Source organism: Canis lupus, chromosome 3 (genome assembly GCF_048164855.1).
Source record: "Canis lupus baileyi chromosome 3, mCanLup2.hap1, whole genome shotgun sequence".
NCBI lineage: Eukaryota > Metazoa > Chordata > Mammalia > Carnivora > Canidae > Canis > Canis lupus.
This window is the reverse complement of record NC_132840.1, coordinates 13,680,049-13,694,598: the sequence shown is the minus strand read 5'-3', so window position 1 is coordinate 13,694,598 and position 14,550 is coordinate 13,680,049. Positions and strand designations below refer to the sequence as shown.

The 14,550-nt window shown below is 53.5% G+C and overlaps 1 protein-coding gene and 1 long non-coding RNA gene across 9 annotated transcripts in view; one reads left to right on the top strand and one right to left on the bottom strand.

Annotated features, from left to right (window-relative positions):
• LOC140629415 (uncharacterized) overlaps positions 1-434 on the bottom strand; it is a 3,248-nt gene extending 2,814 nt beyond the window's left edge. Inside the window, exon 1 of the long non-coding RNA XR_012027250.1 lies at positions 78-434. This is a non-coding gene — a long non-coding RNA (uncharacterized lncRNA). The remainder of the gene's footprint in view (positions 1-77) is intronic.
• CHST6 (carbohydrate sulfotransferase 6) overlaps positions 1-14,550 on the top strand; it is a 15,627-nt gene extending 1,077 nt beyond the window's left edge. The window contains exons 1-4 of one of the 8 annotated variants that reach the window (XM_072818822.1): positions 790-1,363; positions 5,889-5,963; positions 9,892-9,965; positions 11,173-14,550. In XM_072818822.1, coding sequence (XP_072674923.1) covers positions 11,187-12,374 — 1,188 coding nt within the window. In that variant the 5' untranslated portion in view covers positions 790-1,363; positions 5,889-5,963; positions 9,892-9,965; positions 11,173-11,186 and the 3' untranslated portion in view covers positions 12,375-14,550. Of the gene's footprint in view, positions 1-77; positions 252-789; positions 1,540-5,888; positions 5,964-9,891; positions 9,966-11,172 lie in introns of those variants that run through there. The other 7 variants (XM_072818819.1, XM_072818825.1, XM_072818823.1 and 4 more) reach the window with 7 other exon arrangements.

The window sequence follows — 14,550 nt, the reverse complement described above, 5'->3', positions numbered from 1 at the left end:
TCAGAATTCTCTTTTCCAGATGCCTGGACTCTGGTTATCTGGGTGGGGGAGGGCCTGCTTTACTTACTGAAACTTACCCTGTATTTATCCGGACCTGCTCTCAAGGCCGGACCTCTGGATCAGGCTAGAACGGAGCGGGGAGCCAGCCCCGGGCCCGGCTCCTACGGACCTGGTGTCAGGTCCCAGTCGGCTGCTGCTCGGGGAGGCCGCGCGTGTCCGCCTGGCATCCAGAGGCCTCGGACCGGGCGCAGGTTAGCCGAGGCCGGGGGCTGGGGCGCGGCCTGGCTCCCGAGTCGCCTCGCCGCGAGGATGCACCGAGGGCGCGGAGGACGCCGGCTCAAGGAGGGGTCTCCTTGCCCGGGACGCGCGCGGGAGGCCGCTTTCGTGGCGGGTCGGGAGGCTGAGAGGGAGCGCGAGCCCTTCGACGTCCTCCCGGCCCGGGCCCACCTGCGCCCGCCCTCCCCGGGTCCCCCGGCGCCCGCCCCGGCGCCCGCCCCTCCCCCGAGCTGGGGACGGTGGCGGGAGCCGGGGGCCAACCAGCTCCCTCCTTCCTTCCGTCCCTCCCGCCTCGGCTCCCGCCCGCCGGCTCCGGGACCGCAGCCACGTCTGAAAGCGCCTCATTGTGCGCGCTCTCCTCGGCGGCGGCGCGGGGCGGCGGCACCCGGCACGCGGGGGGCGCGGGGGGGCGCGCGGGGACTCGGGGGGCGCGCGGGGCCGCGGGGGGCACGCGGGGACTCGGGGGGCGCGGGGGGCGCGCGGGGCCGCGGGGGGCGCGCGGGGCCGCGGGGGCGCGCGGGGGCGGAGGTCCAGGGCCCGGGCAGGGGCGCGCGAGTCTGCGTCTGGCCGCTGCCCGGCGACTGCACCCCCACCCACCCCACACCCATCCCGTCCCCACGACGCCTCGCGTTTGCCAAGACCCTCCTGCCCCGGTGCCCGCTCCCCGCCGCCCGAGAGCTCCCGGTGCCTCCGACGTCGGTATCCGCCGCCCGGCGCCCGTCCTCCCCGAGCCTTCTCGCGGGTGTCCCCGGGAGCCCCTCGCCGGCCCTGGGAGCCTGCGGAGCGCGTCGGCCCCTGCGGACCCTCCGGCGAAGCCTGGCACCGGGAAGCGGCGAAGTCGGGGGCTCCTGCGGGACCCGGGAGAGAGGTGCCGCCTCCGCGCCGCGCCAGCTCGGGCCGGGGCGCCCGCTGCGGGGTACGTTGCTCGCTGCTCTCGGCCCGGGGCACCGACCTAGCCGGCAGTCGGGTCTGGGAGACGATCAGAACGAGGCAAGGACCCTGCGACTCCGGGCGCCGGCTGCAAAGTGCGTTCCTGCGGCTTCCGCTCACCTGAGATCGCTGCTGGGGATCCCCAGACTCCCGAAACGTGAGATTCCAAGGGCAGGGAATTGATCTAGGAAGCTTTCCCCACGGAACTCTCCGGGGAGAGCAGCTTGGTGAGTGAACTTAGAGCCCCAGGCAGCTGAACCCGAGTCTGGTGGCCCCTGTTTCGGCTGCTGGATCTTGGGCAACAGTGAAGACGTCTCCTGGCCTCCGCACACAGTAACTTTCCTTTCTCTCTGGGTCTTGTGCGGGAGCTTTGCGGGTGGGATGCCCGAGGCCTACGGGCGGAAGGGCTTGGCCGCCGGGAGCTGAGGGGGAGTGTGCCGAGCACCCGAGCTCGGGAGAAGAGTGCGCGGCTGCTAGAGCGTGGGCCGAGCTGAGGGTTCGGCGGTTCCTTTTACCCCTCTCCCACCCGCGGGGCAGGCGCTTTACAGCGGCCTTTACAAAGGAGCCAGCCCAAGCACCAAGACCTGAGGGGTGCCTTGCTCAAAGTCACACCTCAGTGGGGCAGAGGCAGAAATTGCACCCCGTCTGGCTTCAGAAGCCAGTCTTCCAGCCATTATTTGCTGCTACTTTGCATGTACATGTTCTGTCCCTGCCCGGGCTTGCCACATTCTGTTGCTAGGATGCTGGGTCACTTCAGCCAGGCCACACTGTTGTTCTTGAGCTTTCCTTATGAAGAAGCTTTCGATGGGATCCCTAGAATATAGCTGTAACCCCGGATTTGAAAGATTGAACAAACACAAGCATATTATGTGGCAAGATATTGTTCTAAAAGCTTGAGCAATATTATTAACTCGTTGAATCTTCAGAGCAGGTCCTGACTTGAGTTATATTACTTCCTCTATTTTATTTTATTTTTTTAAAGTAAGCTCTAAGCCCAATGTGAGGCTTGAACTCATGACTCCAAGATCAAGAGTCACAAAGCTCTATGGACAGCCAGCCAGGCAAATTTTCCCCCTTTTATAAAACAACAGGTGCCAAGAGATTAATAAGTACCTTGCCCAAGATCACACAGTCAATGATCAAATGGAGTTCATGAGGGATCCCTGGGTGGCGTAGCAGTTTGGCGCCTGCCTTCTGCCCAGGGCGCGATCCTGGAGACCCGGGATCGAATCCCACATCCGGCTCCCGGTGCATGGAGCCTGGTTCTCCCTCTGCCTGTGTCTCTGCCTCTCTCTCTCTCTGTGACTATCATAAATAAATAAAAGAAAAAAAATATTAAAAAAATCAAATGGAGTTCATGAGCCACTGGGCTATTCCTACTCCCTGTCACCGGACAGCATCCTGCTTCTAATCTAGTAAGGGGAGATAAGAACAGAAATACATGAATAAGAGTATTCCACATGGCGATAGTAGCATTGACAGGTGTTTCTCAGTATCACCTAGTACTCGTGCCATGTTGAAATTTCCAACTGCCTCAAAGATATCTTCTTGCACTTGGTTTGTTTGAATCAGAATCCAAACAACGTCCACACACTGCATCTGGCTGTTATGTGTTTTGAGTCATCTTCTAAGACAGCCCCTTCCTTTTTTTTTTTTAATGTAATTGAATTCTAAGAATTATTTAATTCTCAAAAAATAATAAATTAATCAAAAGGTTAAAAAATATACCAGAGAAATTCCAGATTATCCCATTAGATGACTCAGTCAACACCTGGAGAAACACAGGAGGATGTGCTAAATGTGCACTCCGTACCCCCATCCCCTGCATATGTTACTTCAGAAAGGGGGCGGGAGCCCCTGCGCTTCAAGTCTCCCTAGCTGTAAGGCTCTATGATTAGGTCCTGTGCAAAGGGCGTTTTGAGGATCCCCAAAATTCAGAGCCAGGGAAAGGTGTTCTGTGTTATCAGCTCACTTGCTCTCAAATGCCCCCAGGGTGGCTCGGAGCCAGGGAGACTTAAGAGTCCTTTCCTGGACAATTTGATTTCATTTCCCAATAGATTCCTGCAAGCAAATCTGTTTCCTCCAGCAGCATCTGGCCTGTGTGACTCCAGCTTCCCTGCCTCGGGCTAATGCCACGGAGCCACTCATTAGCACTGGCAGAGAGATAGCAGATGTGGCCCGGGCTGGGCTTAGGCCGGATTCCCAGGTGACAGTGGGCTTGGGGATCTTGATACCCTTCAGTGCATAGGAAATAATTCTCCAGCCCATGCTTCTGTCCTCCTCTGGCCCACTGGTACCCAGGTGAGCTGGGAGATGGATTTGCAGGCACTTCTCCTTCTGCAGTGAAAGCTGGAGCAGGCAAATTCTATCCATGCCTCCTGTAACCAATGTTATGATTCTATAATTGCCAAGGTAATACAAGTCTATCGTAGACTGGAACCTGAAAAAGCAAAGCACTAAGAAGAAAAAAATTACCTGTAACCTGGCCGTAGAAAGATAACTACTAATATTTAGTACGCATCCTTCCAGATTTCTTCTATACATTTTTGTGGATTTTTTTTTGAAGATTTTATTTATTTATTCATGAGAAACACACAGAGAGAGGCAGAGACATAGGCAGAGGGAGAAGCAGGCTCCTTGTGGGGAGCCTGATGTGGGACTTGATCCCAGGACCCTGGGATCATGACCTGAGCCAAAGGCAGACCCTCAACCACTGAGCCACCCAGGTGTCCCTGTAGGTTTTTGTTTTTTTTTTTTTTTACTATTGTATTTATTTAATTGAGAGAGAAAGAGGGAGAGAGAGAGAGAGAGAGAACATGAATGGGGCAAGGAACAGAAGGAATGAGAAGCAGACTCCTCACTTAGCAGGGAGTCCCCCATGTGGGGCTCCAACCCAGGACCCCAGGATCATGACCTGAGCCAAAGGCAGATGCTCAACCAACTGAACCACCCAGGTGTCCCTTGGATATATATTTTAGATGCATTGCTGCATCACATAGTAACCCTATGTTTAAACTTTTGAGGAACTACCTGTTTTCTGCAGGAACTGCACCATTTCCACCGCCCCCCCCAGCAGTGCATGAAGATTCCCCACCTTCTCACTAATTCTGGTTATTATCTATCTTTTTTATTTTAACCATCCTAGTTGATGGCAAGTGGTCTGTCATTATAGTTTTGTTGTTTTTTCTTTTTAAAGATTCGATTTATTTGAGAGAGAGAGAGAGTACAAGCAGAGGGAGGAGTAGGGAGAGCAAGAGGGAGAAGCAGGCTCTCAGCTGAGCAGGGAGCTTGATGTGGGGCTTCATATCAGGATCTTGGGATCATGACCTGAGCCAAAGGCAAACGCTTAACCAACTGAGCTACTACCCAGACACCTCCCATTATAATTTTTTTTCCATTATAATTTTTTAAAAAGATTTTATTTATTCATTCATGAGAGACACAGAGAGAGAGAGAGGCAGAGACATAGGCAGAGGGAGAAGCAGGCTCTCTGTGGGGAACCTGATGAGGGACTTAATCCCAAGACCTTGGGATCATGACCTGAGCTAAAGGCAGACCCTCAACCACTGAGCCAAAGGCAGACCCTCAACCACTGAGCCACAGGCATCCGCCCATTATAGTTTTGTTTGGCATTTCCCTAATGACTAAAAATGTCAAGCATCGTTTCATGAGCTTGTAGACAATTTGTATATCTTTGGAGAAATGTCTACTCAGATCTCTTGCCCATTTTTCAATTGGGTTGTGTTTGTTTCTATATTGAATTGTAAGAGCTCTTTATATATTCTGGATCCCTTGCTACACATATGATTTGCAAGTACTCTCTCCCACCTGGGGGTGTCCTTTCACCTTTTTAATGATGTCCTTTGATATTTGTATATATTTTTATATTTGTGCATTTTTAACACACTGTATGTTCTAATACTTGTGCGTTATCCACTCAACACTATGTAGTTAAGAGCTCTAAAGTTAGATGGCTAGGACTTAAATTCTGACTCAGCTGCTGTGTGGTCTTTTAGGCAAAAATTTTTTTTTTTTGGAGATTTATTTATCTATTTATTCATGAGAGAGACAGAGAGAGAGGCAGAGACACAGGCAGAGGGAGAAGCAGGCTCCCTGCAAGGAGCCCATAGGCCTGGATCCCAGGACTCTGTAATCAAGCCCTGAGCTGAAAGCAGACGCTCAACCACTGAGCCACCCAGGTGTCTGCTTTAGGCAAGTTTCTTAATCTTTCCAAACCTTAGTTGCCTCTTCTGTAAAATAGGGAAGAGTATCAGGTCCATGTCAAAGGGTTGTTCTAAAGATTAAATCAGAAGATGGGCAGAAAAGTCATAGCATATAGGAAGCCCTCAACAGATGGTATTTACTGGTGTTCCATGTTTCCAGTCCACCATAGACATGCATCCTTCTCTCCTCCCTTGCTTTTCTATCTCTCTCTCTCTCTCTCATTTTTATTTTTTCTCTTTCCCTCCTTTTCAACCTTTTCCCTAACAGATGCCCTAGACTCCATTAGAACTGGTTTGCCCCCAGGGGTGGCCCTTGATGCCAAGAGTCCACTGATCCTTCATCTGGAATCTGTTTTTTCTAGTCCTTGGGATTCCTGAACAGGGATGGCCTCCAGCTGATGCCAAACAGAGAAATCTGAGCCATGAATTTGTACCTAGTGTTATATTTCACTCCCTTAGATACCCTGCCAGGGCCGGGAGAGGCTGCGCACAGGAGATGCTGCTGAGTGAGGGGTATGCAGAGCTGGGGTACAGGTGAGGATTTCCCAGAGAGCTGGGTTCCTGGGCTTGCATCAGTCTGATGCAGTCCTGAGTGCATCAGTCTGTGGAGCATCAGACTCTTGATCACAGCTCAGGTCTTGATCTCGGGGTTGTGGGTTTGAGCCCTGCATTGTGCTCCACATGGAGCCTACTTAAAAAGTTAAAATGCTTAGCAGGAAGAAACATGGGGCACATGGGGAATTCCCCCCCTTTGGATTTGGATCACAGAGTATCTGACTTCCATTAAGCAAATATTTATTCTTCATAAATCTTATTTACTTGAGAGAGAGAGAGAGTGAAAGCGAGAGAGCAAGAGCATGATCAGGGGGAAAGGGAGAAGCATGTTCTCTGCTGAGCAGGGGCCCAATGTGGGGCTCAACTCAGGCCTCTGGGATCATGACCTGAGCCAAAGGCAGACACTTAACTGACTGGACCACCCACGTGCCCCAGGCAAATATTTATTAATATCATCGACTCATTCAGTCTTCAGGGACATTCTTAGACATGATACTGTCTTATTCAGCCAGGATTCTTGACTTTTTATTGAAATATAACATAACATGCAGAAAAGAACACAAGTCATAAAAATATAGCTTGATAACACACTCAGGTAGTTAGCACCTCATCAAGAAACACAGTGTGACCTGCCCTCAGAAGTTCTATCCATGCTCACTACAGTCCTGCCCTCTCCCCACCCCACCCCACCAAGGGGACCCACTTTCTAAATAAAACACTTGGTTGTAAATGGCAGATATTGAACTCATGCTGGCTTTACTAAAAATGGAGCCTTTTCCCCAGCATGAGAAGTCCAACCGAATCCAGATGCTGCCAGCTGCCCATGTGCTCTCAGATTTTCTTTCTTTAGCTCAGTTCTCTTCTCTGCTGGCTTTGTAACTAGGGAGTTTCCCTCTTCCCTGCAAATCTACAAAAATACTGAGATTGGACTTGGGGCAGATGTCCTTTTTTTTTTTTAAGATTTCATTTATTTATTCATGAGGGACACAGAGAGAGAGACCAAGACGTAGGCAGAGAGAGAAGCAGGTTCCATGCAGGGAGCCTGATGCAGGACTCGATCCCAGGACCCCAGGATCATGACCTGTGCTGAAAGCAGATGCTGAACCACTGAGCCACCCACGTGCCCCAGATGTCCATTCCTAAGCCTATCACTTGTTCGGGGGATAGTTTATGGAATATATAGATGAACCAGGCTTGAGACACATGATTCCTTAAGAACCAGGAAGTGGGCAGTCAGCCCCATGCAAACCACATGCACTTTGTGTGAGTGAGGGTGGTTCCTCAAAGAAAAATCTTGAGGCTGTTAGCAGAATAAGGAGGAACAGGTACTGAGTGGACCCAAGCAAAGCCTGTCTAGTGCACCTGTGTAGCGTGAGCCCCACACTGGGTGCCTGGGAACAGACACACTCACTTACAAAAAAAACTCCACAATCTTGACTCTCAAGTTGCTCACAGGCAAGAAGGGCAGAGTGATGCATGGCTTAAGAAAGGCACAGGTGGGCAGCCTGGGTAGCTCAGTGGTTTAGCGCCGCCTTCGGCCCGGGGTGTGATCCCAGAGACCCGGGATCGAGTCCCACGTTGGGCTCCCTGCGTGGAGCCTGCTTCTCCCTCTGTCTGTGTCTCTGTCTCTCTCTCTCATGAATAAATAAATAAAATATTGAAAGAAAGAAAGAAAGAAAGAAAGAAAGAAAGAAAGAAAGAAAGAAAGAGAGAAAGGCACAGGTGAGGTGTCTTGGGAGGAAGCTGAGATGACTCCTGGTGGGAGTCAGGGCTGGGCACTTAGAGCAGAGGAGAACATGGGTGTAATGATTCCAGGTGATCTGACACACAGGATGCTGAGTGGGGATTTTTGGGAAGTGAGGTGGGAAAACTGAAGGTTGCTGAGTAGGAGAACGACAGCATCAAATACAGCATAGGCGGCTCTGGTGGGTCTGTGCAATGTGAAATGCCGAGAGACACAGTGGGGGATTTTTCCAGAATCCAAGAGAGAAGTATGCAAGCCAGGACTAGCACAACCCTCCCCTGGCACTGGATAGTTGGGCCACTCACTCGGACTACCATCTGGTCCTTTGGCCACTTCATCGGTGTGTCCCTGATGCCTAGCTACATTGTCTGCTGTGATAAGGACGTTACACATTTGACCTCCTGGATTGATCATGCTCTTGCTCTCTCTCACACTCTTGCTCTCTCAAATAAACAAATTCTTTTTTTTTAAGAGTTTATTTATTCATGAGAGACACAGAGAGGGAGAGAGAGAGAGAGGGGCGGAGACACAGGCAGAGGGAGAAGCAGGCTCCATGCAGGGAGCCCAATGTGGGACTCGATCCTAGGACTCCAGGATCATGCCCTGAGCCACAGGCAGACGCTCAACCACTGAACCACCCAGGGATCCCTCAAATAAACAAAATCTTAAAGATAAATAAAGCAGCTAGAGGTAATTTCTACTTCCCAGGAATGTTGAGAGGATGCAGTTCAATCATGAAGAGAAAGGACTTATCCCAGTGCCTTCCTGACCTGTTCTTCCTAACTTTGAACCCTGAGACAATTGAATTTGCTATCCCTAAGGCTTCTTATCAGAAAACTCTCCTGTAGGATCCGTAGGACCCTGCTGTCTCTGGATACTCTGCATGGGGTAGGATGTGTTAATTCCCTTCCTAGTTGTTGAGTTCCAATTAATAGGATCAGATATCAGTTCTGTATTGTGTGAGTCACCTAAGAAAACCTCTGGTTTCTCTGGAGGGTAGGTAACAAGCACATTGGCCTGCATTCAAGATCCTCCCTAGCCAGGAAAGGGCTGGGCTGGCCAGGGCGGCTGTGTTTGGGCCAAACTCAGGATCCAGTGCTCTGCAGGGATTTCGTAGGAATGGGCCAAATGACTGTAATGGGAAAGCACTAGGAACTTTGAGATGGAAGTCCTGGGTTGGGGGTCCCACTTGCCCTGCTGTCTTTCCAAACCTTGGGTCCTTCACAGAAATAATGGAAATCATAATGTCCACCAAAGGAGCAATTGAGTTAAATCACAGCATCTACACTTGTGTGGGGTTCAGGACGCAGTGCTGGAGTCAGTAGCAGACCACAAAGCTGCCGGCCGTCCTCCACCTACTCCGGAAGCCTCCAGATAAGTGAAATCTGCTCACGATTTAGATCTGGCTTCTGGTGGTGATGTGGACAAAGGAGGGGCCTTAGTGGGGAGTAAATGCTGTGAAAGCACAGAAGGCCCCTTCCTTCCAAAGCTGCTCTTCCCTGAGATCGTGGCAAGAGCAACAGGTGCAAAGAAAAAACCCTGGGACCTTGGGGCGTGCGAACCTGGCTCAGTGTTCCTTTCACTCTGTGGGTCAAGTGCGACATTCTTAAGATCCATTGAAGGCCACAGGGATGGTTGGGACCAGAGGTGGTCACAGGAGATTCTGGGATTCCAGATGTAGGTGACCTCAGCGTGTCTCATCTGGGTAGAGACCTCCCAAGGTTCCTTCTCTCCCAACACAGCATCATCAACAGTAGCACGAGGTGGAGGTACGGCATCCGCAAGCCCTTCCTCATCTGTGTTGGTAGCAGCTTCCCCATGACAAGCCCGAGAGGCTAAATGTTATCATCCTCATTTTACAGAGGACAAGACTGAGCCTTGGAGAAGTCAAGTCATTTGCTCCAGGTTTCATAGCTCCTAAGTGGCTATGAGAGGGCCCACTGCCAGTCCTCTCTCCTCCACCCATCAGGAGACACCATCAATTCACACTCACTTGGAAAAATGTACCCAGCCCCTGGTCTGTGCCCAGCTCCAGCCAGGGGCTGGGTCGCTCTGTTCCCACCTGCAGAGAACTTTCTGTCCGCCTGGGAATGCAAAGCCCTCCCACGGTGCAGGGCTCCTTCCTCCTGTGAGACTGACCCAGCCTCCCTCCTGCTTTCTCAGGCTCTGAAAAACCTGCGGGCACCTTCCATGGATCTGTGACAAGTGTGCAGCTCTCCGGGCAGCCCTGGACTAGAGTGAGTAACCCCAGCATGGAAAGGGCAGAAAGGCCAGGAGCCTGCCTGCCGTCACCTCTCCCTTTACCGCTCTCTTCTGCGCCTTCACACGGCTCCAGAGGGTACCCTCCCCCTGGAGTCCGTGCATCCTCTAGCCCTTTCCTCCCTGTAGATGGCAACAGTTGGTGTTCTTTGTCTAGGTCATCATTTACTTTTAATAATAAAAGCTATTATTTGCTTGGTGAAAAGAAGTCCGGCCAACCCAGAAGCACACTGTGTAGAAAGGGCAAGTTACAGGAGTTACTACATGCCCTGCCCCCCAGACTCCTGTCATGACTCCAGTCCAGTATCAGTCCTCTTTTTACTGATGAATAAACTGAGTTACAGATTTATTAAGCGTTTGGTCCAGGATCACAGACTAGGAAGTGGCTGAGCCCAGTGAAGGAGTCAAATCACCCATCAAGCTGTTTTGCTGGGCATCCCTGGGTGGCTCAACGGTTTAGCGCCTGCCTTAGGCCCAGGGCGTGGTCCTGGAGTCCTGGGATCGAGTCCTGCATTGGGCTCCCTGCATGGAGCCTGCTTCTCTCTTTGCCTGTGTCTCTGCCTCTCTCTGTCTCTCTGTGTCTCTCGTGGATAAATAAATTAAAAATCTTAAAAAAAAAAAAAAAAAAGCTGTTTAGCTAAACAACCTAAAATGGTCTCCCTACAAAGGAAATTCTCAAGCAAAATGAAGGAATCCGTTTTAAAAATCATATTTCCCTCTCCAGAAAAAAGAAAGGAAGAAAGAGTAAGGCAGAGACAGAGAGAAGGAAAGATGAGAAAGACAGGAAGGAAGGCACTAGGGGTGAGCATGTATCTCCCATAGCATTCTGCAACTGGCCTCTTGCTCTGCATAGACAAGATCTTGGCTGACCTCTTAAAGTCCTGTTCCTGGGAGAGGGTCCACCTGAGACGGCTGCGGTCTGGGGAGCCCCCCCCCAGGTCGGGTGGTCGGTCGGGGCGGGGGTGCTCCCTGCAAGCAGCAGGCTGGCGCTGGGGTGCGGCGGGCCGCGGGCCGCGGTCCCTAATGCTGCCCCGCAGGGACACCTGAGATAGCTGCGGTCTGGGGAGCCCCCGCCCAGGTCGGGTGGTCGGTCGGGGCGGGGGTGCTCCCTGCAAGCAGCAGGCTGGCGCTGGGGTGCGGCGGGCCGCGGTCCCTAACGCCGCCCGGCTGCTCTCTCCCGCGCAGGCCCGGCCGGCGGCATGTGGCTGCCGCGCATCTCCAGCACGGCGGTGACCGTGCTCCTGCTGGCGCAGACGGGCATCCTGCTCTTCCTGGTCTCCTGGCCCAGGCCGCCGTCGCCCGCGAGCGGCAAAGAGCGGGTGCACGTGCTGGTGCTGTCCTCGTGGCGCTCGGGCTCGTCCTTCGTGGGCCAGCTCTTCAGCCAGCACCCCGACGTCTTCTACCTGATGGAGCCCGGGTGGCACGTGTGGACCACCCTGTCCCAGGCGAGCGCGCCGGCGCTGCACATGGCCGTGCGCGACGTGGTGCGCTCCGTCTTCCTGTGCGACATGGACGTGTTCGACGCCTACCTGCCGTGGCGCCGCAACCTGTCGGACCTCTTCCAGTACGCGGTGAGCCGCGCGCTGTGCTCGCCGCCCGCCTGCAGCGCCTTCCCGCGCGGCGCCATCAGCAGCGAGGCGGTGTGCAAGCCGCTGTGCGCGCGGCAGCCCTTCCGCGTGGCCCAGGAGGCCTGCCGCGCCTACAGCCACGTGGTGCTCAAGGAGGTGCGCTTCTTCAACCTGCAGGTGCTCTACTCGCTGCTGCGGGACCCCGCGCTCAACCTGCGCATCGTGCACCTGGTGCGCGACCCGCGGGCCGTGCTGCGCTCGCGCGAGCAGACCGCCAAGGCGCTGGCGCGCGACAACGGCATCGTGCTGGGCACCAACGGCACGTGGGTGGAGGCCGACCCGGGCCTGCGCGTGGTGCGCGAGGTGTGCCGCAGCCACGTGCGCATCGCCGAGGCCGCCACGCAGAAGCCGCCGCCCTTCCTGCAGGGCCGCTACCGCCTGGTGCGTTTCGAGGATCTGGCGCGGGCGCCGCTGCCTGAGATCCGCGCGCTCTACGCCTTCGCGGGCCTGAGCCTCACGCCGCAGCTCGAGGCCTGGATGCACAACATCACGCACGGGTCTGGGCCTGGCGCGCGCCGCGAGGCCTTCAAGACCTCGTCGAGGGACGCGGTCAACGTCTCGCAGGCCTGGCGCCACACACTGCCCTTCGCCAAGATCCGCCGGGTGCAGGATCTGTGTGCCGGAGCGCTGCAGCTGCTGGGCTACCGGCCCGTGTTCTCGGAGAAGGAGCAGCGCGACCTCACCCTGGACCTGGTGCTGCCGCGCGGCCCTAGCAGCTTCAGCTGGGCCTCATCCACAGACACGCACCCTGGACCTTAGCGGACGCCCCGCGGTTGTGGCGGTGGGGAGGGAGCCGGGCACACAGGGCCAGCCAGGGCTGCTATTGGAGGGGCCGGGAGTTTGGGAGCCCTCCCCCGTAATAGGAACAGACTGAGTCCCCAGAGCTCCAAGTTTCTTCCTTCTTGCTTCTGAATTTTCTTTTGAGTGCTCCTTAGCAGCTGGATTCCCGTCTGGCACACACTTCATGGAAAGCAAAACTGTGTCCACACTTCTGGGCACAGGGAATGAGTTCAGGTGGGCTTGGCTGTACTCAAGTGCTTTCTTCCAAAGTCTGTTTTCCTTTTGGATGCATCGTCCAGCAGCTGAGAAGGGGACCCCAGCCCTGTTTTAGAGTAGAGGGGCATCGTGGTGAGGCCGGCTCTGAAATCTGTACAGCACCCCCACCCAACACACACACACACTCTGGACTTCGGTCCCCCATGCCCCACCGCCACACTCCAGCAAAGCAACTGGCCTTTATATTTACTTCTTTCTTTCAGCAAGAAATCAGACAAGATGCCTCTTATCTTGTGATCTCCCTGTGGCTTCTCTCTGCCCCGTTACCTGCCCAGTTACCTGGGGTAAACCTTTGATTTGTCTTGACCCAAAGGATCCTACCCACAGAAATAAACATAGTAATTTTTGTTTACTGGACTTCACAGTCTGTAAAGTTGAACAAGTGAAATGCAAAACTGAAGGGACCTGTCCAAGGTCACACAATGAGGAGGATGAAGGGAGGAGGGGAGTTTTGCTCTGATGCTATAGTAGGAAGGAGAGGGTGAATCAGGCTTGCACAGACCTGTCTCCTTTGTGAAGGAGGGTCAGATTTTCCCATCTATCTGCACTAGGAAGAGTAAGCAGCTGTAGTTGGGGCCGCAGGTGCAGGATGCAGGAAGTGATGAGGTATCTGGGCCCAGAGTGCAGAGCCTAGGGAGCCTCCTGGATAAGCCTGGAGGGAGGCAGTGAAGGGGAATGGTAGTGGATGAAAAGGATAGAGAGGCCTGGATGGCAAGCCAGACAGAGCGTGTGGCAGAGCAAGAGGTTGGCATCAGGATCAGTGCCTGGAGGGCAGGTGGCAGGATGACTGTAACTAGATAAATCTTGCCAGGAGGGCAAAAGAAAAATGGCTCTGCTGTGGTGGTTTTCGCTTGGTCCTCCCAGTCCAGGCCCTAGAGGAGAGCAGAATCCCTTTCCTACCTGTAAGCCCTGGCTCCAGCAGCAGAGACTTAATAAAGGGATGTTGGATGTGTAGAGGTCTTGGTCCTGAGTTCAGGAAATGAGAATGAGAGTTAGCAAGTGCCTAGTACGTGTTTAAAAAGGAAAAAGAGGGATCCCTGGGTGGCGCAGCGGTTTGGCGCCTGCCTTTGGCCCAGGGCGCGATCCTGAAGACCCGGGATCGAATCCCACGTCGGGCTCCCGGTGCATAGAGCCTGCTTCTCCCTCTGCCTGTGTCTCTGCCTCTCTCTCTCTCTCTGTATGACTATCATAAATAAATAAATTAAAAAAAAAAAAAAAAAAAAGAAGCATTTAAAAAGGAAAAAGAGGAGGGGGAATAAACGCTCAAAGAACCCCTGAGAGGAACAGGGACGCAGATCTGAGTGCGCATAGACTTGGGGCATGGTGTTGGTGCTAGGACTGACATTTGCCAGAACTTGCATGCCTGTTACCTCTGGAAATGAATGGGCTGCCTCACTTGCCATCAGTTGCCAGAAGGGGTTCTGGAAGTTGCCAGCTTCTTTTTCTCAGCCCAAGTGTGGCCTTGGATTGGTGGGACCTCGGTTGTGCACCCCCATCCTTGCTGCAAAGCAGGCGGGCAACAGGGACTCTGGCACTTCTTTTCTTGCAAGGAGTAGAGAGATACTGACCTTGAAGCTGAAGCTTGAGGACATCTCACTTAAGGATCTGTAAAGCTGTAGAAGCTTCAGGCCCCATAAAACCTCCATCTGCCCCTTCACAATAACATGGGAAGGTAATTAGAACTCTGAATTTACTGGGGCACCTGGGTGGCTCAGTTGGTCAAATGCCTAATTTGGCTCAGGTCGTGAACCCAGGGTCCTGGCATGGAGCCCCACATGGAGCTTCCCACTCAGCAGGAGTCTGCTTCTCCCTCTCTCCTTGCCCTGCCCCCTGCTCCTGCTGGTGCTCTCTCTCAAATAAATAAATCTTTAAAAAATAA